We start from the raw sequence: 26,823 nt of genomic DNA, 5'->3' as shown, positions 1-26,823 counted from the left end.
GGGCACAGATGACACTTTTTAATTATTTTATTTTATTTTATTTTATTTATTTTTGAATACAAACTGATAGGCATTTAGTGCATAATACGCCAGATCTGACAGTCATCGAGAAGAATCGGGTTCCGATAATTGATATTGCAATCCCAGGGGATAAGACAGGTTGATGAAAAACAACTGGATACAAATACAAGGACCTTCAGATTGAAATTAAGTGGCTCTGACAAGAGAAAACAGTAGTGGTGCCAGTAGTTGTTGGTGCTCTTGGTACAGCACCAAAAGAACTTGAACACCGTCTTGACAACTTGGGCATCAATAAAATTACATCACATCAGCTACAGAAGGCCACACTACTCAGGACAGCACGAATACGACGACACTATCTTTAATTTTTCTTTAGTTATCCTAGACCCTTGGAAAGGGCCCAGTAATTAAAGTACCAAATCCAGTCAATAACATCTGGTAGACTGGGTGTAAATAGCATAATAATAATATAATAAACAAACATTATTTGTTAGCCACCCCATAACAAATTGTTCTCTGGGCGGATCACAACACAGGACAAAAACATACAAGAAAAACACATAACACATTAAGTCATAACAGACAAAAAGGGAGAAAATAAAATATAAAATACAATACAAAGTGGTTTAAAAACCCATTTTAAAATTAGTTTAAAAATCAAGTCAAATTTAAAATTAGTTAAAAACCCAATCTGAATTGCAGGGCGCAACTTAGTCACGGTATGTCTGTAACCACTTGGTAGCCTGGTCATCTGTCTTCTGCTGCCAAGTGGTGAGGAGACTCCCTTATTCCTGCAGTGAGCTGTTTTGTCCTTGCCCGAAAAAGACAACTTCATCTTCGGTGGTAAATACTTTGGGAAGGTTGTAGAGTTGCTTCCCTCCTACATCGGTCTACTTCCTCCTCCTTGTTAGTTCTCACCTCTTTGGGGACAACAGAAAGTGTAACATTTCACATGCAACGTCAAAACTGCCATCAGGTACCTTTGTGTCTTAGCTAAGAAGCCACCATGTACTAATCCTAGCTTCCCTTGTGGTCTCAGGTGTTCTTTTTGTTGATCCTGGCAGAAGTCAGTAGTGGGTGTGGGGGAGCTGGTTGCCTCCTTGGTTTTGGAATATATATGTTTTGAAAATATTAGCTGCCCTGAGGCCGCAGAACGAGATGGGCTGCAAACTGAACTAGACTGGTCTGGTCTGTTACGTTGTGTTATAGCTAGACTGCAGTTACCCTCTCGAATCTTGCATCCGTCCTTTGGATTCTTCCTTGCTTCTACAAAATCACCTCTAACATTACTACCGCAGCTTCTTAAGGCAGTGACCATCACTATTTTCCAAGTGGGGGCCCACGCTGGCAAAAAACCCTTCAGTGGGAGAGCCATTTCCCATGGGGCCGAACCTTGCACAATACTGTGCATTTCTCAGTGCTGGGAGGGCCCTTTAAGAGAGACCTGAGCCTCTTTTAAGAGCTCTAGGAGGATAGCCCTGGGAAGGGCTACCCTTCGCAGCACCCTGTGCTTGCCTTCTGCGATAGTGCAGGGGCTCCCAAGGACTTTGCTTCCCTTGAAGGAGCCCCACCAGTGCTGGGCAAAGCAGTGGCGCTGCATGGTGAGAACAGTCCCTTCCACATGGTGCCTTGGGACTGCGCAGAGTATCTGACCTCAGCTGAAGATTCACACAGGCCGCACATGGGGTTGATGGGGTGCCACTGGGCCATACAGTGATGAACACTGTTATGGGATCCGTATCCCCCCCCCCCCCCCGCAAAATGCCATCCTCCGCAAAGATGGTAATACGGTTCTTTGTTTCAGCGGAAGAGAAGGCTCGCGAAGCAGAGAGCAAGGCCCGTGCATTGGAGCTGCGCCTGGGAGCAGACCTCACAAGGGAATCCAGGGTAACCTCTCTGATAAATTGGGGCCACTTGATCTGACATGCCAGTATTCAAGAAGAGATTGGGGCAGCAACTCCTTGAGCCTGCTATAGAGGAGTTGCCAGCAGATATCAAACACAGGAGGACCTTGTTGATTGTGGGTCCAGCACCCACGGTTTTGTGTCGGGTGATTGGCACCCAACCTCAGTATACGCGAGGTTAACCCGGCACAAAAAGGGTTAAATCCGTGGATCGGAGGTGGCTGTCATTTTGGGCATCGTAGTCATTTTGTGGCTCGTTAAAAAAAACCCTCACAATTGTTCAAGGGGAAAAATCTGAGTTTGATACTTTATGGGGGCATTGCTGGAGGCCCGCAGACCATTTTGCATTTCTCTCCAAGAAACCCCTGTTAGCCTTCCAGATGGGAGCTTTATCCTGGCCTCCTTATCCTGTTTATGAAATTTGGCCAGCATAATCCCAGTGCCCAGATCAAATTCCTCCCCTTCAGTGGGTTGGCTAGATAATTGTCATGTGATTTTCTTTGATTTGTATGGAGTTTCTTAAGGGATGGGGTTTGTAGCTTCGTGATAAGAACATCTGCATAGCCTGCAGAAGGTCCCAGGTTCAATCCTCTGCCTCTCCAGAGCTGGGGAAAGTTCCTGCCTGAAACCCTGGAGAAGATCCTGTAGTCATTGTAGACCAGGGATTCTCAGTGTTGGGTCCCCAGATGTTACTGGACTTCAACTCCCATAATTCCTAGCCCCAGTGACCTTTGGTTGGGGATTATGGGAGCTGAAGTCCAGCAACTTCTGGGGACCCAAGGCTGAGAATCCCTGGTGTAGACAATCCTGAGTTCAATGGACAATGGTCTGACTTGATATAAGGCAGCTTCCTTTATTCCTATTCCTTTATGTTGCCTCCCTATGTTTAAGACTAGGTGCTGCTTTTCTTCCACAGGTCATGTTGCGCCAAGCCCAGAACATGGCAATAACCATGCGCAGAGAGGCTGATGTCAAGAAGAGGGTCAGGGAGGCGAAGCAGAGGTGAGTCACAGACCGTGGGCTCCTCTGGGCTCCTCGCTCGGTGGTCCGCTTCCACCCCCCCTGCAAAGTGACCTTGAAGAGTCTTCCAGCTCTGGAAGTGCGAAATAGACCATTTTTATCTGTGCTGCTGTTTTGTGAGAATACAGAAAACGTGCACAATATGATATTTAGGGGCAGAATTCCATTTCCGGAGAACCCCAGCCCCCTTCCTCTTTTTCTGCAAAACACATTTCTCGTCTTTATGGTTGCCGTGCCTGCTGAAATCTCAGTTGTCAGGAGAGTAAAGGAGACTTTCCGTGACTAGGAGGCAAGGCCTCCGTGCCCTTCCTAGCTCCTTCCCCCAGAGGCATTCTAACCCCCTGATCTTGGGGCCCCGGTCCATGGCCTCCAAGGTCCAGGAGAGTGGGGTCCAAATGTCCAGGGGACCTCAGGCAGCCATCCCACTGTGCCCAACCTCCACTGCTTTTTTTAATTACAGCCGCTGTCATGGGCTTGCAGCAATCTCCCTCAGCTGCGCAGGCGCGCCTTGCAGTTAGGAATGCAGTTAAATGCCATGTTTTAATTTGTTGCTGTCATTCATTTTAACCACTGTTTTGATTTTTGTTCTTTATTTGTTTTAACTAATGTTTCAACTTTTCTGTTTTTTGTTGTAAGCTGCCCAGAGACGTAAGTTTGGGGCGATATAAAAATAGGTTAAATAAATGAATAAAATAAATATGTCTAAATCAGGAGTGGGCAAACTTGGTCCTCCAGCTGTTGTTGACCGACAACTCTCATCATCCCCAGCACAGTACATTGTGGCTGGGGATGATGGGAGTTGTAGTCCAACAGTTGGAGGGCCAAGTTTGCCCACCCCTGGTATAAATGGAACATCCTGGCATTCTGACTCAGGATGGCAAGGAGATCAGTTCCTGCAACTAAATGAAGAGGTGGGGGAAGCAAGAACATGTGGGGGGAAAGCATCTAACAATTCTTTAGATTTGGCTTTTGGTGGCCAGGGGCAACCGGTGAAGAATGTAAAGCTGAAAGAGAGTGGCTGACATATTCTGCCGTGTTACGTGGGCCTTGCAGTGCAACATTCATACAGTTGCACAAAAGTGCGGCTGTGTGTAGTGCAAGAATTGTGAAAACACGGTGGTGTAATAGACGGCTATTATTTCCAGAGGCCATCAATTGCACAATTTGTGTTCTTATCTATCTATCTATCTATCTATCTATCTATCTACTTAGTGTATTTGTATACACACCTCTCCCTGGGCAGTTTACAACAAATAGGAATTCAAATAGGAATCAAAACATTAAGAGCCATTTTTAAACAAACCCACAATTCTACAAACAAATTAAGGGCTTGGATGAATGGACGTGTCTTGAGGATCTTTCTAAAAGCTGTCAGAGATGAGGAGGCTTTTTCCCCAGCAGGGAGCACATTCCGAAGCCTTGGGGCGGCCACAGAGAAGGCCCATCCCCGAGTAGCCTCCAGATGAGCTGGTGGCAACTGCAGACGGACTACTCTGGGTCATCTCAAGGAGTGATGGGGCTCCTAGTGAAGCTGATGTCCTCTTCCTGGGCTTAAGCTGTTTAGGGCTTTATAGGTCATTATCGGCAGTGGCCAAAGGCTGGGGATGATGGGAGTTGAACTCCCAGCAACATCTGGGAACCTCTGGTCTGGCACATTTTATAGGAAACCCGATCTGGGGGTGATGGGAGTGGCGCTCCATCCAGCATTTGCGGACCCACACTTGGGAACCCCTGTGCGAGGCAGCCTTTGACGTGGGTTGTTTGCCTCTGTCTCAGGGCCCTGAAGGAGCCCAAAGAGCTGAACTTCATCTTTGGGGTCAACATCGAGCAGCGGCAATTGGATGGGATGTTCGTCTATAACTGCAGCCGGCTGATTAAGATGTACGAGAAGGTGGGCCCCCAGCTGGACGGCGGCATGTAAGTCCCTTGCAGAGATCTCCAGACAGCGCTCCTCCGAAGGGCAGGCGGCCTCTTTCTGCCCCCCACTGAAATGCTACAGAAAACTAGGCCCTTCCCCACCTATCCAAGTCTGGGTCACTCACCCCTAGAGCCAGAGAGTTGGAACGTAGACAGAACCCAAGTTCAGCAAATGGGCATACTCTTCTTTCCCCCCCTCTTGCATCGCCTTTTCTGTCCTGGGGAGGGGGCAACGGTCTGTGCAGGGCATGGAGCGCCCCCCACCCCACCCTTTGCCTACTGGAAATTGGATTCAGATCCTCGCTTTGTACCACTGGCTTTCCAAAAGAGAGAGAAAAAACATCCAGGTGACATATTGAGATGATTGCTGATGATATCAATGGCTACTAGTCGAAGGGCTGTGGGCCACCTCCAGCCTCAAAGGCAGGATGCCTCTGAATACCAGTTGCAGGGGAGTAACAGCAGGAGAGAGGGTCTGTCCTCAACTCCTGCCTGTAGCTTCCAGTGGCATCAAGTGGGCCACTGTGGGAAACAGAATGCAGGACTAGATGGGCCTCCTTGGGCCTGATCCAGCAGGGCTGTTCTTGTGTTCTTAAGGGAAATGGGGCCCTCGTGAGCCCCGGCACCCTCTTGGAAGGCATGCACAGAGTGCTGGGAAGTGTCATCGTTCCCAGCAGGGCTTTTCTCCCAGAGCTCCTAGAAGAGGGCTCCGTCTCTCTTGAAGGGCCCTCCCGGCATTGAGAAACACGCAGGACTGTGCCGAGGTCAGCACAGTGGGGAAGGGCTCTTGCTTTGAAGGTTTTTTTGCCACTTGAAAAATCATGAAGACCACTCGCCTAGACCTTCCTTGGCCAAAGAGCCAGTGCTTTGCTGACACCCAGCCTTTGCACTGTGCAATGCTGACCGTCAGCAGCAGGAGGATTTCTTAGGCATCCCTTTTGAGAACCACGCAGAGTTGCTATAAAACAGCCGGTATTGTCAGAATGGACCTTTTTCTTACTAAAATGTGGCCCTTCCAGTTTGGCCATTTGGGGGATTAATCCTGGTCCGGGGGCGGGACCTGTCTCTTCGTGCTGTCTCCCCAGCATGGTTTGGTGGCCCGTGTGTGTCAGCAGTGTGCTTCTCAATCTCAGGGCATGTGGTGGCGTTGTTGGAGTGGTGGACGTCCCCTACCTGGTTCTGGAGCCCACCCATAACAAGCAGGACTTTGCGGACGCCAAAGAGTACCGGCACCTGTTAAGGGCCATGGGAGAACATCTGGCTCAGTACTGGAAGGACGTGGAGATAGGTGAGCTCACCCCGTTCTTTGGTGGGAATTGGGCGGGAAGTGGGAATCCTCGCTCGGAGAGAAGGCTGGATACACAGACCACAGACAGGAGCAGCTCTGCTTAGCATGATTTGAGGTTTTGTTGTTGGTTGTTTTTAAATCTCCAGCTCAGAAAGGTATCATCAAGTTCTGGGATGACTTTGGCTACTTGTCAGCGAACTGGAACCAACCCCCGTCGAATGAATTGCGTTACAAACGCCGGAGAGCCATGGAGATCCCCACAACTATTCAGTGTGGTGAGTTTTCTACTCGGGGCCTAAAAGTAGGTTTCACTTTAAAACGTTTGTAATATAAAGGTCAGAAGATCTTGCTCATGAGCTCTGGGTCCAGGCAGGCCTTGATTGGCTGACGGTGTGGTGTGTTTCTCTGTTGCAGACGTCTGTCTGAAATGGCGGACTCTTCCCTTCCAGCTCAGCTCTGTGGAGCAAGAATACCCAGATACCTGGATGTGTGCGATGAATCCCGACGCGGAACAGGACAGGTGAGTGTGTTCCTCGAAGCCCACTGAACAGTTTTCGTCGTCCTAACAAGAACTTGTGAAGTAGACCCGTAATATTACTACAGATACGAGACAGAGACGGAGTCACAACCTAAGCTATCGTGTAATGTGTGGTATTGAAGTTTCCCCTCAACAACAGTGCATTTTCTTCACACAAGGCCCATTTGGATGGTACTAGCATGTCCTTTTATCACATGGGGGTGGGTCATTCATCCGAATAGCCTAGAGTTGCCATGCCCCTCCCCCAAATCCCAGGTTTGACCCAGACTTTAAGCATCTCACCCAGATTTCAATGTTCATTTTAAAAAAAAAGCAGTTAAGCTCTAGCCCTTGTAGAAGCGGAGTTATAGACCAAAACATGCAGCCACTCTTCTACTCAGAAATTATTTTCCAGCCCATTTACATAATAGGCAAATTAGGCTCCCAGATTTGGAAAGCCAGAATAGGGCGACCCTAGAATGGCCTCATGCAATAAAGGGAAATGCCAGGAGGGCATTGGGGCATCTTGCATGGAAATCGTCGTGTGTGTCCCGGGCACTCTCTTGGCATCTCTGCTTTCGAATTGCTTGGGCTGGTCAGGCCTCCCAACCAGCCTTTCGTTGAGCCTTTGTATTCCCACCCGTAGGTGCGATGCCCCCGAACAGAAGCAGAAGGTGCCTCTGAGCCTCCTGAGGAAGGAGAAGTCTCAGGAAGACAAGCAGAAGGAGCTGACGGAGAAAATTCGGCAGCAGCAGGAGAAGCTGGAGGCCTTGCAGGCAAGTCCTGGGCACAGGATTCTGCAGGGGGGGTGGGGGGCTCATTTGAGGGTAATTTGCAGGGGGTGGATGTGGCAAAACCCACAATTTTCGGCATCTTGGAACCCATCCCCCCATTTCAAACTGCCCTAATGCCCCATTATTCGTAGATTTGTTACACACACACACACCCCGGGGGGAATGGAGCCCTGTGAATAACAGGGTTCTCCTGTAATTTAAACCACATGGTACATGCCATTTATACATACTTCAGTGCAGATAGTTCTTGACACCTCATCAGTTAAAACATATTTATCATTTGAAAGATGGCCAGTATTGGAGATGTCAAGCAGCAGGGGCATATTTCTTTGTTCTGTCCCAAGATTGCCACATACTGGAGAGAAGTTCAAATTACAATAGAGGATGTTTATCATACGGCCCCAGGGTACGTGTCTTTGCATATATAAGAGAAGGTCTTAAATTAGTTGCCTATCAACCAGATGCCAGGATGTCTGTTGTTTCAGCATGAAAGAAAACGTTGCCGCCTCCCGAATTATATTGGCAAAACTGTGTTTGGAGAATGCCTTTTATGGTTAAATTAGCTATGATAAAAATCCAAATGAGATTGACGCTATAGATAAATTGGTGCATAAATGGATCTTATGTACAGTGGTCCCTCGACTTACGAAGATAATCCGATCCGAACGCACGTTCGTAGGTCGGAATTTTCGTAAGTCGAAAAGCGCATCCACGGAGGTCCGGAACACTCGTAAGTCGAGGAAACTGCATCTAAAAATTCGTAGGTCGAGGAAGCCGCATCTAAACCGGCAACGACTTCCAGTATTTTTTGTCGTTCATATGTCGAAATCTTCGGATGTCGAGTGCTTTGTAAGTCGAGGGACCACTGTATTCAGTATTGGAATGAGATCATGCAAGACTGTGAATGTCCTTATAACTTATTTTCAATGATATGAGATTTCTGTGCAGGATTGATTGATTAATTGAATATCGACAGAACCTGTATGGGGGGGGTGGCGCAGACCCCAGGCATGGGTGGTGAGGTCAGTTTCTGCAAAGAAAGTTGGTTTCTAGTGAACCATCGTTGTTCTTAAAATGAAACCGTTGCACTTGTTCTGCTCCAGAAAACGACTCCGGTACGTTCCCAGGCCGACCTGAGGCGACTGCCTCTGGAGGTTACCGCCCGACCTGCCGTGGAGGTGAGTGGGCTCCCTCGTCCCCTCCGTTTGCTGCTTGCAAGACCTGCTGTCCGCGGTACGAACGGCCCGCGCTAACCCTCTTCTCCTCCTTGCAGAATTCAGAGTTGCTGAACAGGCCCCAGCGCCCACGGTCACCCCCTTTACCGGACGTGATTAAAAACGCTCCCAGTAGGCCCCCAGCTCCACCACCTCTCTCCAGGGCTCTCAGCCAGCAGAGGAAGGGGCCCCCTCCTCGGCCAGCAGTCAGCTCCTCCAGAGCCGCCCCCCGCATGGCGTCCCAGGAGGAACCCAGTGTTTCAAGGATGCAGAACCAAGTGGTGGCTCCTGGCAGGTCTGCGCCCCCTCCTGTCAGGCCTCCATCTAGAGCTGCAGCCGTGGGGACGGTGCCCCCGGCCCTGCTTCAGAACTCCAAGAGCCATCATAGCAGGCCTGCCAGCCCCAAACACTTGAAGGTGGGGCTGCCGCCCAAGAAACTCCCAGGTGTCAAGCATCCCCAGGTGAGAGCCCTCTTCTCTGCTCTTACTGTGAATGGTTGTCTTCTCCGTGTCATCCCTCACGTTTGTACAAGACTCGAAGTTGCTTTCGATTGTTTTCATTGTGTATAAATGTGATTTTTTTTAAAAGAGCAAACTTTTATAAGTACCCCAGTGAGTCCAAATCTAGGCATCAGCTCCTGATAAGATGCAGAACTGGATTTTTATCAGACATCCACAGATCCACTTGCCAGCTCACCAGTGGCGAGTGTCCCCAGCCCTCTGGCGAGCAGGGCACCCAGCATCACAAGGATTTCCTCCCTGGAGGTCTCCTTTCCACTGCCATTTTTGAGAAGCTAATAAACAGCACAAATCCTTCCTGTGCAGGAGAAGAGAGATCATCCTGTTCCTTACCATCTCCATCTCCCAGTGCCAACGACAGAAGACCCATTTATCTCCTAATCCCTCTTGCCACTGGACCAGAAAAGGATCTGAGGGAAGAAAGGGGTCCACAGTTTGGCGGCCACAAATAATGGCTGACTAGTGAGTGGCAAAGCGGGGAAATGCTTGACTAACAAGCAGAAGGTTGTCGGTTCGAATCCCCACTGGTACTATATCGGGCAGCAGTGATATAGGAAGGTGCTGAAAGGCATCCTCTCCTACTGCTTCAGAGGAGGGAATGGGAAACCCCTCCTGTATTCTACCAAAAGAAAACCACAGGGCTCTGTGGGCGCCAGGAGTCGAAATCGACTTTACAGCACACTTTACTTTAGTGAGCAAAGCCTAAATTTCTGGATCCCTACCATTTACACTTCTTCACACAGAATTTCTGTCAACGGCTTCTAGGCACGCCGGTTTCTGCTGTGATGTGTTGTGCCTCCCTGGTCCACTTCCCTTAGAAAGGTGCAAAGAGGCACCTCTTTGGTGATTCTCTTGTATTGAGCAGGGGGAGAGCAACTGGCCCTCTCCATCCCCAGCACAGCATCCCTCCAGTGGCTGTCTTATATTTCTTTTTTGTTAGTTTGTGAGCCCTTTGTGGGATAGGGAGCCATTTTATTTATCTATATCTGTGTAAACCGCTTTGGGGACTTTGGTTGAAAAGTGGTATATAAATATTTGTTGTAGTAGTAGGCTGCTGTTAAGGCCTGGGGTGGGGTGGGGAGGCTTTTTTCATTTGTTTGTTTTTTCCTGGTGGGAAAGTGGGTGAGTTCCATTTCTTTTTCCATCTCTAGTCACGGCATAAGTGAGTGTCCCTGAATTGTTATGAGAAGAGGCAGAAAATGGTTGCAGACTACTCCCCCACCTGTTGACATCGTTGTGGCTTTATTTATTTAATTAATTTATTTAATACATTTCTGTACCACCCGAAACGCAAGTTCTCTGGGCGGTTTACAAAACAATAAAAACAGCCAATAAAAAGATTAAAACATTTCAACAATTAAAATTTAAAAGTTAAAACTATTAAAAACACAATTAAAACAGTATCTAATTTAAAAGCTTGGGTGAACAAATGCGTCTTGACTGCCCTTTTAAAAGTTGTAAGAGATGAGGAGGCTCTTGTTTCAGCAGGAAGTGTGTTCCCAAGCCTTGGGGCTGCAATGGAGAAGGCCTGTCCCTTCTCCAAGTGGCTGTTCCTTTTGCCTAGCTTAACTTACTCGTACACAGCTCTGGTCGCCCGGTGCTGGATCTCTGTCTCTCCTTTCTCTTGTGTGGCTTTAACCCTCCTGGAGGGGCTGACAGAGCAACCGCGGTTTCGCTTGACGCCGGCTCCTGTTGTTGTCCCCATCTCGACAGGCTTCCAGTACCCGGAAGAGAAGCTGTAGCGCGATAGAGGATGGGTCAGGGGAAGAGAGTGTGCCGAAAAAAGAGAAAAAGAAGCTGGGGAAACAGGTGACAGTCAAAGAAGAGAAGAAAGATTCTAATGAGGTGGTGGTGGAGGTGAGTGCGTGAGCGGCAAAGAGAATGCCTTGACTCTTCACAACTCTGGTTTGCTGTTCAAAATTGGGGGGGGGGGGTTACAGGAGTTGAGGGCCGCTCAACTGGCAGAGGAAGACCATGAGTGCGAATTGGGCTGGACAAACTGTTTCTACAGTGAGATCCTCAACTGGAGGTTGGCTCTGATTTGACCCTCCCCACCAATGAACGGAGCGAAGGCTGCCGAAAGTATCATGATCCACATGATCTTGTTCTTCCTGTGTCAGAGCTCAAACGAGGCAATCTGAGCTAAATCAGGGTTTTAGCATGAGGATGCAGCGTTGCCAAGGCCTTACCGGCCCACCGGAGAACAGCAAGAAAGGAAAGAGAGCCTTGTAAAATACTGAATTGTACTGCTCAAATCAGGAACCCTGTGGGATGATTTGGTGCGGATGTTGCTTCTAACCTCCCGCCTGGGCCAGTATTTTAAAACAGTTGCACTGGCTGCCGGGCAAAATGCAAAGTGCAAATGGAATCCTGTTTAAAATAAGCAAAAACTAGCCACCTAATGGCAGAGCTGGAAATGACTTGCCTAGCAGTTCAAATCCCTGCTGTTATGTTTCCCAGAAACCCCTATATCAGGCCGCAGCAATATAGGAAGATGCTGAAAGGCATGGCAATGGTAAGCCCCTCCTGTATTCTACCCAAAGCAACCACAGGGCTCTGTGGTTGCCAGAAGTCCACACCGACTCGACAGCACAACTTTACTTTTACCATAAGTGAATTAGTCTGCAGGGAAGTTGCCCATGAAGGCAAAACCACAGTAAATTAACCTGCAGTATTCAAGGGTCTCTTGTACTGCCTTTCTACTTGTATGAGTGATCAGGGTGGTTAGCAAAAAGAAAACAATATCAGCATTAATCAAAACAAACATGCCAACAGCAGATAATTGAAAACTTCTCTTGCCAGCCAGGTACTGGCAACAGACTCTGTTGGGGCGGGGGCTCATTTAGGAGCAATTGTGTCCACTGTCTGGGTCATGTCCTCCTTCCAGAGGTTGACCATTGAAACATATGTATATTATTTATCTAACATTTCATTCCACACTTCCCTTGGTCTGTTCTCCCCAGCCCACAAGGGGACAGACAAATGAAAATTTAAGTTTTGCATTGAATCATGAAACTAGCTATTGATTGGGTTCTGGTTAGTTAGTAAAATGAAGACCAGCACCAGGGGTGTGGCATGGTTGGGAGCGGGCCCTGGGACAGAAAAGGAAGGTGGACCCTTGCCCTGCCCACCTCCCCACCTTCTTATTTGGAGGGAGAGAATGAAGAGCAATCGGTTACTCCGCTAGCAAGCCCCGCTCTCCCTTAGGGGCCCAAGAACATTTGTCATCCCTGCCCCAGTCCAGTTATAGCCACGCCCCTGCACAGCACAGATTCTGACATTTTTAGCTCATCTGAACTCTCCTTGCTTTTAGCTCACAGACAGTGCAGGCGAAGAAGAACTTGCGGAACTGAAAAGAGCACAGAAAGGTAAGAGAGACAGACTCTCCCGGTCTGCATCTCCCAGGTTCTTAGGAAAGAGGGAAATGGTGCATTGAGTGGACGTTAACACTGAAAGCAGTGAAGAGGGTCTAGTGTTAAATTTACGTTATATTCAGATTGCGATCCAGATTAAAACAGGACCCTCTCGGCTCTGAGAACATAGCTACAAAGACTGGGACCAGGGTTGTATCTCATCTAGTATTCAGATCTGTTGTTTGTTTTGATCAAGATATAAACAAGGACATATAGGACTTAAAACTCTGGTTTTTGAATTGAACCAGCTTTACCCCAGCTGATGAGGAGAAGATTAGCATTCTTAGCAGAAGGTGTTTGTGAGGGTTGCCTCATTTCGAGGGCACGTCACACCTGGCCCTCGCCAGCCCTTAGGGCGCCCCAGGCCTTGATTGTGTTGCAAACCATTTCTTCATTCATCCAGCGTTTTTGTCCTGCCTCTCATAGATAAAGGGCTTCATGTGGAAGTACGAGTGAATAAGGTGTGGTTCACGGGCCGCATTACAGCTGTGGAGATGGACAAGCAAACTATCCGTTGGAAGGTGAAGTTTGATTACGTCCCTACCGATGTCACTCCAAGAGACCGCTGGTAATTGTTGCCTGTGAAAATAAGGGGGATGCAGGAGCTGTGATGGTCGCCCCTGGCATGATCTGTTTGTAGACAAGGGACAAGAGATTAATACTGACTCGTGCTGGTTGGGATCATGGCCAGTAACTCAGTGAAAATGTGGACCTCGTGGACAACAACTTGGGAAAAGGCAAATTCCATGCTGGGGGTTGTTGTTGTTTTTATTACATTGTATATCCCACTCTTCCTCCAAGGAGCCCAGAGCGGTGTACTACATACTTACGTTTTCTCCTCACAACAACCCTGTGAAGTAGGTTAGGCTGAGAGAGAAGTGACTGGCCCAGAGTCACCCAGCAAGTCTCATGGCTGAATGGGGATTTGAACTCGGGTCTCCCCGGTCCTAGTCCAGCACTCTGGCCACTACACCACGCTGGCTCCTATTATTAGGGAAGAGATTAATAATTAATAATACTGGCAATAAATCTGCCAGTATCATAATGCCCATAATAGGGTATTGTATGGCTGGAAAAGGTGGGGGAAAAGACAGCCAAGATGGTGCTGGAACACCTTTGAGGAGAACCTAAAACATTTGAAGTGTGTTATCGACTAATAGGGATGTGCACAAACTGGTTCGGTGGTCCTTTTCGGTGGACCGGCAGACCAGCTCAGAGGTCCGGTGGCGGATGGGGGGGGTACCTTTAAGGAGCAGGGAGGGTCCTCCCCCCACTCCCTCGCCAGAAAATTGCTGCACGGGGGCAGCAGTGTATCTTCTTGCCGCCCTGGTCAGCGTCAGACTAGAAGTGGCCGGTGCGCGTGCCGGGTAAGAGCTCCCTCCCTGCTGCTTAAAGGTAGCCCACACACACCCCCTGCCACCGAACCATCTGCCTGCCGGACCTTGCACCTCCCTAGCAACTAAGGAGAGAGGAGGGGCATGTCCAGCCTTGGTAACAACTAGCTGTGCTCGTGGCCTCTCCATTCGGATCAGTGAGAGGGTTCTGCGTAGCTTTGAAAGCTTGTATCTCGCCCCACGGCAAGAAAACAGCGACCATGCTGAATGGCGTCTCTTTTGGCATCGGCACTTAAATGTATCTCCATGCCCAATGTATTGGGGGAGGAGAGGGGTGGCCATCGGAGGGTCTCTTCAGCATGGCAGAGGCTTCCTGTGACACCCTTGTTGGTCCCTCCAGGGTCGAGAGAGGCAGTGAGGACGTGCGGCTAATGAGACCTCCCTCTCCGGAACGCCAAAGTCCAGACACTCAGCAGGAAGTTGTGGAAGCCGAGCCCTCGACCTCAGGCGTGACGGAGCCAGACACCACCGGATCGACCAGCAACAGCCACGAGACCGTCGGGTTGTTAACCCAGATACTCCGGTGAGCCTCCTGACGGTTTGCTTTTTCAGTCGGTCTCCCAGCATTAAACCTTAGTATTATTAAATTAAAATTCTGTGCCCAGGCAATTCAGAGTCAGATGGCAGAGACGATACAAATCATGCTGCATTGCCAAAGCGTCTCTGCTCTTGTTGGCCGTGGGATCTATGGGGCAGGGCATATATCCCATTTATTCAGGCTCTTCTCCTGCCAGTATCCGGAATTGCACTTGGCAGTGCACACACACTTGTGCTTCCCTGCTGCTGTGGTGAGTGCACAATCTTAATCTTTGTCTCTCTGTTTGGGTAGGAATTGTTTGCGGTACTTCCTGCCTCCCAACTTCCCCATCTCCAAGAAGGAGCTGAGTACCATGAGTTCAGAAGAGCTGGTGGTGTTCCCTCTGGTAAGTCCATGGCTGAGGCAACACTCTAAACTGGTGACTTAAATAGGAGATGGCCTTCTACCGAGTCAGACCCTCGGTCCATTGAGCGAAGTATCGTCTACACAGACTGGCAACGGCTTCTCCAAGGTTGCAGGCAGGAGTCTCTCTCAGCCCTCGCAGCATCTCCAAGATAAGGCTGAGAGAGACTCCTGCCTGCAACCTTGGAGAAGCCGCTGCCAGTCTGGGTAGACAATACTGAGCTAGATGGACCAAGGGTCTGACTCAGTATATGGCTAGCTTCCTTTATTCCAATGTTCCACCACTTGAAAAGGTGCCTCTTTGCCCAGTTGTTAGGGCTGATGTTAGTATTTATAAAGCCCCTAAACTAGGAGCCAGACACTCTAATCTTAATACTACAGAATGGAGAGAGGGAAGTGTTTTGCAATTTTACAAGACAGACAGTAAAAGTCTTGAAAGAAGTTAGAATTCTGATGCCTGAACCAAAGATAGTCACAGGTTGTATCTGCACTCCAGACTTAAAACTGGGAGAGCAGTCGTTTCATTTTCCTGTAAACAGTGATTCTGTAAAGTGGGAACTGCAGATCTCATTAGAGAATCCTCCGCACCTTCAGCAGCCCAAGATTTCCAGTATTTTGCGGGAGAAGCTAGAACCGTTTGTACTTGGTAGTTTAAAAATGCCAGGCATGGATCCGAATGAGACACGGTGAGGTATGAGCAACTTCTCTTTCTAAACTCCCTTTTGCCAACAGGGGGCAGCAGCCTGTTTCACTCCGTGTCGGTTACTACCACCAAAACCAGTAGCAAATCTCTCAGTGAACAGCAGCAAGAAGCAAAGGATTCCACAACAGAATGAACAGCTTAACTTGAATTATACTTGTTTACCTTGGGCATGGATATTCAGTTCATACCCCTGGGAAACCGGAGACAAGTCAAGACCAAGAACAAAAAATCGCAATGCATCCCCAGCCTCGAACAGGGCTGCAGCTGGCCCAAGCCGAGCCTCCCTCGTTTTCCTCCCACCCACCCCCACCCCCTTTCAACTGACGCTTAACTGCCCTCGATACGTTGTAAGTTTTGGAAGCCACTGAGCATAAGCCCTTGTTGGGCTAGGAACGTCGGAAGCTGCCTTATACCTTTAGGAGATGGAGCCGCTCTCTCTGGGAAGAGCAGAAGGCCCCAAGTTCCCTCCCTGGCAGCATCTCCAAGATCGGGCTGAGAGAGACTCCTGCCTGCAACCTTGGAGAAGCTGCTGCCAGTCTGTGAAGACAATGCTGAGCTAGATGGACCAAGGGCCTGACTCAGTATATGGCAGCTTCCTAGGTTCTCCAGATAGGGCTGGAAGAGACTGCTGCTTGTAACCTTGGAGAACCTCTGCCAAGTCAATGCAGACAGTATGGACCAACATGGACTCAGTAGAAGACCGCTTCCTATGCTCCTGAGCTTATATGGGCCCCTCCGCTTGCTAAGGGAGTCCCTGTGTCTGTCTGCCTCCCCACAGAAAGACTACTTCAACAAGTATGAGATGAGCCTGCAGAACCTGTGCAACTCGTACCAGACCCGTGCGAACACCCAGGCCAAGGCCTGCGAGGAAAAGCTTCGCGTGCAGGAGCAGAAGCTCTCCGAGACAAAGGAGAAACTCCAGAAGCTGAGGACTAACATCGTAGCACTACTCCAAAAGGTGCAAGAGGTAAGTGAAGCCTTGTTGCTGAACTGGAGTGGTTTTCCTGTGGTGGGGGGTTCCACTGGGCCGGTGCCAACATAGGATTTTGACTGGTAGCTCCAACCACTTGGCATCGCTAGAAAGGAGTCCTGTTCGCCTATGAGGCACTCCGGTTCCCAGCTCTTGCACAGACTGGATATAAACATATCAGCAGACTTAACAAAGATGGGGAAATCTCTGAACATAAGGGTTGCATTTGGCATGACTGTTTAATGCTCCATTTTTTGGTTATAATAATTCGATTCGATTCTTTAGCTTTTTGTAACTTATCAGTTTTAGCTTTTAAAATAACCTTTAATTTGAACCTAAAAACGATTGTGGTTTTTAATCTGGCTTTTAACTTTTTTGTTTAATTTGGTTAATTTTATTACTTTTATTGTATCTTGTATCGATCTTATTGTTGTGACCCGCCCCAACCAGTAGTGCCCTGGAGGGCCAGCGTATAAATATTTTAAATAAATAAATGCAGCCTCAGCTACATGAGAGAGTTTATGGGCGAGGTACCAGGCAGTTGGTCCTTCCCTTCAGCCCAGCACCAAAGTTCCTGCCCTCCTAGGTCCTGCTTCGAGCATGTGCTGTGCTCCTTTGCAGATATTAAATCTTGATAGAGGCAGCAGCTGCCAAAGCAGCTGTTTCTGCCTTGTGCTTGCCTGTCCCTAGCCAGAAGGGATGGCATGTGAACAGCCACCTTGAGTGGGAGGAATTGCGATTCCTCTATACCCCATCTCCCAGGCCAGGTGATTTCCCTTTCTGCTGCGTTGGGAAGCTCAGGTTTTTAAGACCCTGCCTTCCTTTCAGTTAATCTGTTCAGAAGAAAGAGTACTAGCAAGTCCCTCTTATCAGATCCCCTTTTGTTGATATAGAGATTGACACACGTTTTCAAAGTTACATGGAACTCTTTCACTGATCAGAATGGAGAGGCAGCTAATTCTCAGTTTTCTATGAGCACAGCTACTTATTGCTAGGGCTGGGTGATAATAGGAACAGAGGAAGCTGCCGTATACTGAGTCAGACCATTGGTCTATCTAGCTTAGTATTGTCTTCACAGACTGGCAGCGGCTTCTCCAAGGTTGCAGGCAGGAATCTCTCTCAGCCTTGTCTTGGAGATGCTGTCAGGGAGGGAACTTGAAAGCTTCTGCTCTTCCCAGAGCGGCTCCATCCCCTGAGTGGAATCTCTTCCAGTGCTCACACAACAAGTCTCCCATTCATATGCAGCCAGGGTGGACCCTGCTTAGCTAAGGGGACAAGTCATGCTTGCTCCCACAAGACCAGCTCTCCTCTAATGAAGATGGGTATTACCTCATCCCTCCATAGTCACCTTTTTTCTTAAGCTAAAAACCTCAGATGTCTTGTGTTGATTGATGTTCAGTCCTCCTCTAAGAAGCTGTGATGAAGGACAGGAGAAGTTGCTTGTGAAATGTTAAGTAGCAAAGCGTTCCAGCAGCCTTTGTGAGTGTAACTCTGTCAGGGAATGGATATGACCAGGGCTGCAGAAATCCACAAGTCTTCTAGTCTGTGACGAGTGAAAAACGATGCCTGACGAGTGAAAAAAGTCCTGAACAATGTACCAACGTAGCTTGACGAGTAAAATATTTTGTCTGGCTGATAAACTGAGCCAATGTTTCTTCACCACTGGATATGACCCTGGGCCGTGTAATAGTAGGCCAAGGGAGAAGGGCCTAGATGTCGTCTTGTGTTCTTGGGAGGAAAGATCTTGCTTCACAAACAGCCTTCAGTCAGAAAAGTATGATGCACTTTCTCTTTCTCTCTCTCTTTTCCCTTGTTGGTTTCAGGACATCGACTTCAATACGGATGATGAGCTAGATGCATACATTGAGGACCTGATTGCCAGGGGCGATTAAGGCGCCCACATTCCAACACCAGAGTGAAATCACCAGGGCGTCGATCCCCATATCCTGTGGGACTTTATGTGTAGGGGGAATCCAGGGCGGTGTGTGGAGGTGGGGTCCAGAGCCTTTAGAGACTACTGTATTAGTGTGCATTGGTGTACAACTTTCACTTGTGATGACCTCTTGGGTTTTTTTGTTTTGGTTCTTTTTAACGCAACGCGGGAGACATCAGTGCTGTTGAGCAAGGTTTTTAACCTATGTTTATAAATATTTCTGTTTTTGTTTTTTTACAAACAAAAAACGAAGTCTGGTGTTGGGTCTTTTGGCTCTGAAGAAGTCTATATCCTAGTTATGAAGGTGTACCTTGAGACTCCTCAGTAGAGCAACGCTGTGTGTCTTGTGGTTTCCTCTTCACATGAAGAAGGTGAAAGCCAATGTCCTGTGTAATCCCAAAGCCCCACGCCCAAGAAAAAACCTTCTGCATGAGGGGAGAAGCAAATAACTCAGTTCAGGCTTGGGTCTGGGGCTTCCTCTTCTTGGTCAGCTTCATCCCTCCAGCTGTTTTTAGACTACAACTCCCATCATCTCCAGCCACAGTGGCCAGTAGTCAGGGATGATGGGAATTGCCAGTCAGCATCTGCAGGAAGGCCAAAGTTGAACAGCCCTGATGGCGCATCTCCCATCAGGTTTGAATCTCGGTGCTCTGTTCAGCTGTCGGTTCTGGTTGTTCTGTGTGGGAGAAGAGTGAAGGTGAGGAGGAGAGAGACCGGCTGTAAGCTTTCTTCAGAGTGCCGCCGTGCTTTTCTTCTTGGTCTGTGCGTGCCCCAGAATGGGCAAGGCTACATTCATCATAGCTACCACGTTTCTTTCTCCGAGGATGGAGAGGGTCCTTATGGCTATGATAGGTTCAGTCCCTACCACTTCCAGTCAAAGGATCCCTGATAACGTGACTGCAAAAGACCCCAGCCAGTCTTGGGGTAGTTGTGTTCTGCCTCTCTGAGGCAACGTACTCTGGCCCAGACATAGGAACCATTGGTCTGTCTAGCTCAGTATTGCCTACGCTGACCGGCAGCGGCTTTCCAAGGTTTCAGGAGAGAGTCTCTCCCAGCCCTACCTGGAGATGCTGCCAGGGAGTGAACCCAGGATTGCAAGTAGGCAGATGCTCTTCCACTGAGCAATGGCCCCCATCCCCTGGGAGGGGAGCATCTTGCAGTGCTCGCCTGTACTCTCCCATCCAAATATCAACCAGGCTAGACCCTTCTTAGCAAAGGGGACCATTCATGCTCGCTCCCACAAGGCCAGCTCTCCTCCCACGTGTCCCCATCCTGCCTTGCTTGCTTGCTTGCTTATACACAACACTGGCATCGTGGAGTTTGAGATCGCGCTGGGCTTGATGTGGAATCGCCAGTGCCGCTCTGCTCATCCCGGAGCCCTGGTAAGAACAGATCAAGCACACCAAAGCTAGGGCTGGAAGCGGCTAGGTGTCGTTTGGGGTCAGGTTCCGCGGGGCTGCTGAGTGATCACACAGGATGGGGTGTCTTGTTGCTGTGAAACGGTCTCTTGTTAGGGCGTTCTGTGGGTGGGACGCCCTCCAGCACGTGACTGTTGCAGTACAGTCCCCCCACACAAGGCAGCCTTTTGCAGGCAGACGCAGCTGATTCGGCAGTCTCCAAACAACACCAGCGCTCAATAGCGGGGCCTGTGGAGTCCAGGAAAAAGTCAAAATCCAAATCAAAGCTTGGGCTTTCCTTTTTTAAAAAAAATATATATATAAACGGCAGCCAGAAACAGGAAAAGGGGCTTTGTCCCCCAGCAAGTGTGAGAAGCCCAAAGGAGCCCTCCGGGCAGCTGCTATAGTTATCTCAGGAATATTCGGAAAAAATAACCACTTCCCGAGTTCTGACTTAAGACAGGGGCAGCATTTCTCAGTGCTTCCCAAGGGGGCCATCCCAGTGGAGGGAAGCGCCTCTCTTTCTCTTGATATGTGCAAAGACTTCAAAAGCGGCCGGCTTCCTGTGGAGAAGATGATCCAGCCGTCCTGGTGCAATAGAAGCCCCAAGGCCTTGCCCGAAAGGAAAGCGGGGCTGCTGTGGACTTTTAAGCAACGGAGAGTCTGTTCTCACCGATGCAGTGCTCGTGGTAGACTGCATTGGCTTTGGCCGACCCCTTCTTGGTGGGAGAAAGCAGCGTTGGCGTGATGAGCAAAGGAATGGCAGGGCCATGAAAATTGGGCAGAATTGCAGCAGTCTTTCGTTCGTTTGTTTGATTTCATTCATTCGATTTCTATACCGCCCTTCCAAAAATGGCTCAGGGCGGTTTACACAGAGAAATAGAAAGGGAAAAGAAAGCAGCTGTGTTTATTATTTCTCAAGTGCCTGTGCAACAAAGTGTGTGCGCACAGCAAACTAAACACGATGAGTCCCTCCCACAAGTTTACAGTCCAAATCGGCGTAGCAGGAAATGCGATCCATGGCGACTTGCCTGGAGAGCTGTATAGTCCCGTCAGGATCGGAGGAGCATACCTCGGAGCGCCAGGTGCTAGGGAGGAACCAGTGAGGGATTTTTTTTTTATGTTCTAAAGAAGGCAGTGAGGAAAGGGGTGGGGTCCTGAGCTAAAATGACGACTACTATGAATATTTGTATTGCGCTTTTCAACCGGTTTTCAGAGTGGTTTAGGGCTCACAATCAAAAGAAGCACAAGGTAGACTCCAGCAGCTGCCACTGGAGAAATGCTGTGCTGGGGCTAGATAGGGTCGGTTGCTCTCCCCTTGCTAAATGGAAGAGCACCGCCACTCTAAAAACATTCCTCTTTGCTCAGTTAGGGTCTAACGTTACAACAGTTATAGCAAATTAGGGAAGGGGGGAAACACATCTTGAGATATTTCTCAAAGAGTGGGAGATACTGGATCCCAGGAGTGTGTGACGAGTGTAGTCTTGGGTCTATATTTATATATGTTTATATCCCACTCTTCCTCCAAGGATCCCAGAGCAGTGTACATGGTAATGTTTATCCTCACAAAAACCCTGTGAAGTGGGTTAGTCTAAGGGAGAAGTGACTGTCCCAGTCCAGTGACTTTCATGGCTGAACAGGGATTTGAAGTTGGGTCTCCCTGGTCCCAGTCCAACACTCTAACCACTACACCACACTGACTCTCGTTTTGGTCTTGGTCTTGCTAATAGATTGATCGACCTTTACAGGGAGCATGACAAGAAATGAAAGAAGAAAGCCAAAAGGAGCTTTAAAACAGCTTAAAACATTTAAAAAGTAACTAGTCAATTTTAAGCACAGTAAGAAAGCGGGTTGCCGTAAAGAAAAAAGAGAAACTCATGTTGCCAGGCAAGGGCAATGAGATGAGTTGCAGAATCAAAAAGGTATTTGGATTTTAGGTGGGATGGAAGAGGATAATAAAGGGGCTGGCGCAGCAGGGAAATAACTTGCCTAGGGAGCAAGAGGTTGCCGGTTCGAATCCCCGCTGGTCTGTTTCCCAGACTATGGGAAACTCCTATATTGGGCAGCCGCGATATAGGAAGATGCTGAAAGGCATCATCTCCTGCTGCACAAGAGATGGCAATAGTAAACACCTGTCGCCACGGATCAATACACTGACTCGGAAGCACAGCTTTATATCAAGCCTAGACAATGAGAGGATGAACATGAGTTTTAGCAATTTCTTCAGAAGGAACAACTTTTAGAAATTTTGGTAATGTGATCTAGAAAAGACTGGGATCTGCGAGGTGAAAGACAAGGATCAAACACTGCACCCAAATTCTAGCATAGGGGGAATTAGAAACGCCATCAAGCATTACAGAAATAGCGGAAGAAGAAATGGAAGGACGAAAAGTTAACCCAATGTTAGAATTATTTAAAAAGTGGGAAGTCATGTACAAAGGGGTAGAAGCTAGGCAGGAAGAAAGGTTGGAACAGCCTTCATCGCTATGACCCCCCCCCCCAGCAACCCCTGGCACCAACAAAGCAAAAAAATGTACTTTCCTGGTCTTTTTTTTTTTTTTTTTTAATTTTTTAAAAAAAAAGTTTGCAGGGGCAACAAATTCCATTTGCCAGTTTCCCTGCAGCAACTGGGTGAGTGGTTAGGAACAAAACTGGATTAGTATAATGGCATAAGTTAGGAATCCAAAGATGTAACTCTAAAGTCATTGCTATTAAAATGATCGTTTTAAAGGTCAATTGCTTTCAACAATTCAAACACACAAACTTGCATAAAAACAGTAAAAACAAGTTAAAAGAAACAAAGGAGAAGGGTGAACATATAGACACACACACACACACACACACACAGGCCCTTTCACAATCTGGCGGCATGGTTAAAGAGAATGACTTTTTACCTGCCTGTGAAAAGCTGCGAGGGAGAGGAAAGCATCTCTCCACAGAAGGAGTTCCACAGTCGGAGGACAACCATGGAGAGGGCTTTGTCCTGTGCGCATGACAGCTAAGCCTCAGAGGTCTGTCCCTCCCACTGCAAAAGATCCTATCAAGCAGGTAGGCTGTCTTGGAGCTTTGCTTGGAGCTTTTAAAGGCCAAAAACAGAACCTTGTATTGAACCTGGAAAGGCTTCCCATCCACCCCAGTACTCAGGTTGATACCCACTATGCAGCCACAGGTACTAACTAGACAGCCACATTTTGCACTAGCAAAACTGAAGCTGTGCAAAGGCACTCCTGGTCATAGCTGCTACCTAGGCTTTGAGGATCAATCCTTCCGGAGTCCCCAAATCACATGTCTGTTCCTTCAGAGGGAGTGTGACCACCTAGAACCCGTTTGAACACCTCCTCCCTGGCTGACTCTCCTCTGACTCGCAATGCCTCTGTCTTAAGCCTCAGTTTGCCCATATCTAGTCCATCAGGGCCTCTAATCTCCATTTCAGCATGTCCACCTGGGACCTGATGATAGAGCTGAGTGTCAACTGTATGATGGTAACTGTGCCCCAGTTCTCCAGGTGACCTCCCCCAGTGGTTTTGTGTGGATGTTCACCAGTGGACCCCAAGGCGGACCTAAGAAACCAAACAGAAGCCCACCTATCCAGTGAGAGCTGGTTGTTCAAGACTGCACCTCCTAATCCCATCCCGGAGAAGTGGTCCAGAGGAACACCGTGATCAGTCATTGGGAGGTTCATCACCGAGAGGTTCAGCAGGACCAATAGGGACACATTCCTCCTGTCCAGTTCCTGGTGTAGATCAACCACCAGGGCTACCTAGGCAGTTCTGGTTCTAGATCTGGATTCTGGAATTGTTTAGATGTATGTTTAGATGTTTGTTTTTAGATGTATGTTTAGATGTTTGTTTTTGTTTTTATGATTTCTTACATTTTGATACCGCCCCATACAAAAAAGTCCCTGGGCGGTACACAGTTTTTTTTATAAAACTCATCAAAACATTGACACAATTAAAATAGTTTTAAGAAACAGCTAAAACCCGAAGCTTTAAAAGTATAAACTAAAAGCCTGACTAAGCAGGTATGTTTTCAAGTCCTTCTTAAAAACATTCAGAGAAGGGGAAACTCTCATTTCATTAGGAAGCGTGTTCCAAAGTCCCTGGGCAACTCTAGAAAAGGCCCAGTTTTGAGTCGCCACCAACTGAGCTGGTGGCAACCACCACTGGACCTCAGATGATCTTACTAGGTGGCGGGGTTGATGAAGAAGAAGGCGTTCTCTTCAATGAAAAGGAAGTCTGCTTCATTTTGGTGTCCGTCATTACGATCTAAGGGCGTCTCATTTGGTGAATACTAAAATTAACAAGTTCTTCGCACGTGTGTGACTTGTAGCACATCATCCTTGTCTACAGACTAAGATGCGTGAAAGCACAGAGTTAACCATTCTTCTAACCATTCTTCAGTCAGTGAAGACAGGAAATACCCATCTTGGAAATGATGTCTTTAAAAATCTGCAGACTTCACTGTTGGTTCTATGCAGAGGCGATCTTACCCCGGAACTTTTGAGCCAAAGTCCAGGACCTCCACAGCACCTGGGGGGCCCCAAATCCTCTTTAGTCTGTTCCCGGGTGATGTGGTCACCCAGCTGAGCATAATGATGCTTAATTTGCAGGGGAGGGGGGCCTCCAAAGGCCGCTAGGTCCAGACGCCAAAATTACCTAGGTGCACCTCTGGTTCTATGGAAGTGCTGGTCTCTTCTTTGGTAGAAGTTCTATTCTATTCCTCTCCCCCCACAGGCATCTTAAAACCTTCATGTCACTTAGTTTGTTACATAATCTATTATTTGTACCCAATGAATTGGAAGGAGCTTTTCTAATAACTGTGCTGTCATCTGCTGCCAGGGTTTCTTGGTGGCCATTTAAGTTGGGTCTCCTGCAGCTGTAAAGTACCAGCAGCAGTAGCCAGAGAACTTCATTATTTTCTACTTAGCAGTGTGCAAACCAGCAGGAGATGCCTCACTGCAAGGTGATATGCAGTTAACTAGAAAAGATAATCTGTATTCTCCAAGGCTCAGTCTCTGCAGCGGGGAGATCAACACTCACTCTGCCACTTCGTCTAAGAAGGGAAGATTAGAAACTAGCCTGAACTTGCCGAAGAAAAGCCCGGAGTAGGCTTCTTCAAGAGAGTCTTCACAATCACTTCCTTGAGCATTGTGGCATTTTGCTCTCAATGAATCACTGGTCATTCCCTCTGACTTTTGGGCTGTCACCACCGGCCTCCTTGGGCAGCTTTTATCAGCCCAAAAGGGTAAGGGTCAAGATGGTTCCCAAACGATTGTATGAGAGGATCCAGTAGCAACAGATACGGAGTGAAAAGGAGGAGTCCAGTGCAGACTGAGGAAATGAGACCAAGAAGGACATTGGGGGAGTAGAGCTGGCCAGTGCAAGCATGCGTTGCCCCCTTTGCTAAACAGAGTCTGCCCTGGTTTGCATTTGAATGGGAGACTACTTGAGTGAACAATGTAAGATATTCCCCAGAGGGGAGGGGACCGCACTGGGAACAGCATCTGCATGCAGAAGATTCCAGGTTCCCTCCCTGGCCTCCCCAAGATAGGGCTGAGAAAGACTCCTGCCTGCAACTTTGGAGAAGTCCCCACCAGTTTGTGTAGGAAATAGTGAGTGAGATCAACCAACTGTCTGACTCAGCTTCCTATGTTCCTGTTGGAGATGGAGTTCCAGTGCATTGACCTTTTTCACGAACTATCCTAATGACCATTTGCAGCACTGGGGGTAGAGGTAGTGAGTGAGGGTCTCCTTATCTGTCCCTGCTTGCCTCTCCTCTATGACCCCTGCCTTGACTCCTCAGGTACTTCCTGTAGTGAGTCAGTCTTCTTCCTTTCCTCCTAGAGAGAAGATGGAAATCTGTCTCTCTCTCTCCCTTACCTATTCATTACCACCTAATGGCACAGCCGGGAAGTAACTTGTCTAGGGAGCAAGAGGTTGCTGGTTCGAATCCCCGCTGGTATGTTTTGGGCAGCAGCAATATAGGAAGATGCTGAAAGGCATCATCTCCTATTGTGAGGGAGATGGCAAGGGTAAACTCCTCCTGTATTCTAGTAAAGAAAACCACATGGTTCTGTGGTCATCACGAGTCGACACCGACACAACTTTACCTACTCATTATGTAGCTGATAGATAGGATAGGTCTTTCCTATCTCAAATGTACTTCACCAATAAATCAACGGAGTTTAGACTCTACGGTGATCTCCATGCATGCTACTTAAATAGCTGCAACAAGTAAACTCTGCACTCTAAATTGAGTGCTTGTTTCCTTGGTGCTTTGCTAAATAATCACAAACCCCAACAGATCCTAAGGACCATTGATAGAAAAGCAGTAAAAGATTGGACAAGTAAGAAGAAACCCAAGCCAGATTTAGATCCTGAAAACCTTATGTAAAGATGACAAATGTATTTGTAGGATAAATGGTGTCAAAATGAGGAGAGAGTGAACAAGAGGGCTGAAAATGGATGATGATGGTGATTAGACAAAAGAAGGCGGTGGTCAGGGATAGAAGTTAAAGCTGTAATACCAAAGTGAAAACCAGATTGGTGATGGCCATAAAGCGAATGAGACAAGATTCATTCTAAGCATTGTACAAGCACAACCCACTCTGAGAGGGAAGGTGGTCAGCAGGGACGAGAGCTTGGAAGAAGAGGCTCAGGAGAGGACCTTTTCAAAGGAGGGGTAACCGCTCACTTGAAATCAATAGGCATAACTCTGGAACTAACTAAAGAGGCTGTAAACATGGAGACAAGGATAACGTGGTGATTCTCTTTTTTAGCAGGGGGAGAGTAACTAGCCCGATCCACCCCCAGCACAGGACCTCCAGTGACTGTTGCTGGTGTCTGTCTTATGTTTCTTTTTAGATGGTGAGCTCTTTGGG

General features: G+C 48.1%; 1 protein-coding gene across 2 annotated transcripts in view; it reads left to right on the top strand.

The window, feature by feature from the left end:
* Nucleotides 1-18,821, top strand: part of MORC2 (MORC family CW-type zinc finger 2) — a 55,675-nt gene extending 36,854 nt beyond the window's left edge. The window contains exons 11-26 of one of the 2 annotated variants that reach the window (XM_053279250.1): nt 1,826-1,908; nt 2,842-2,927; nt 4,722-4,862; nt 5,996-6,150; nt 6,297-6,425; nt 6,565-6,670; nt 7,314-7,443; nt 8,565-8,639; nt 8,735-9,136; nt 10,907-11,050; nt 12,507-12,561; nt 13,033-13,174; nt 14,341-14,523; nt 14,830-14,923; nt 16,422-16,610; nt 18,437-18,821. In XM_053279250.1, the coding sequence (XP_053135225.1) occupies nt 1,826-1,908; nt 2,842-2,927; nt 4,722-4,862; nt 5,996-6,150; nt 6,297-6,425; nt 6,565-6,670; nt 7,314-7,443; nt 8,565-8,639; nt 8,735-9,136; nt 10,907-11,050; nt 12,507-12,561; nt 13,033-13,174; nt 14,341-14,523; nt 14,830-14,923; nt 16,422-16,610; nt 18,437-18,505 (2,183 nt within the window). In that variant the 3' untranslated portion in view covers nt 18,506-18,821. The remainder of the gene's footprint in view (nt 1-1,825; nt 1,909-2,841; nt 2,928-4,721; nt 4,863-5,995; nt 6,151-6,296; nt 6,426-6,564; nt 6,671-7,313; nt 7,444-8,564; nt 8,640-8,734; nt 9,137-10,906; nt 11,051-12,506; nt 12,562-13,032; nt 13,175-14,340; nt 14,524-14,829; nt 14,924-16,421; nt 16,611-18,436) is intronic. The other variant, XM_053279251.1, reaches the window with a different exon arrangement.
* Nucleotides 18,822-26,823: the final 8,002 nt, after the last annotated feature.

The sequence above is a fragment of the Hemicordylus capensis genome, chromosome 15 (assembly GCF_027244095.1).
Source record: "Hemicordylus capensis ecotype Gifberg chromosome 15, rHemCap1.1.pri, whole genome shotgun sequence".
NCBI lineage: Eukaryota > Metazoa > Chordata > Lepidosauria > Squamata > Cordylidae > Hemicordylus > Hemicordylus capensis.
This window is presented reverse-complemented; position numbering and strand designations above follow the sequence as displayed.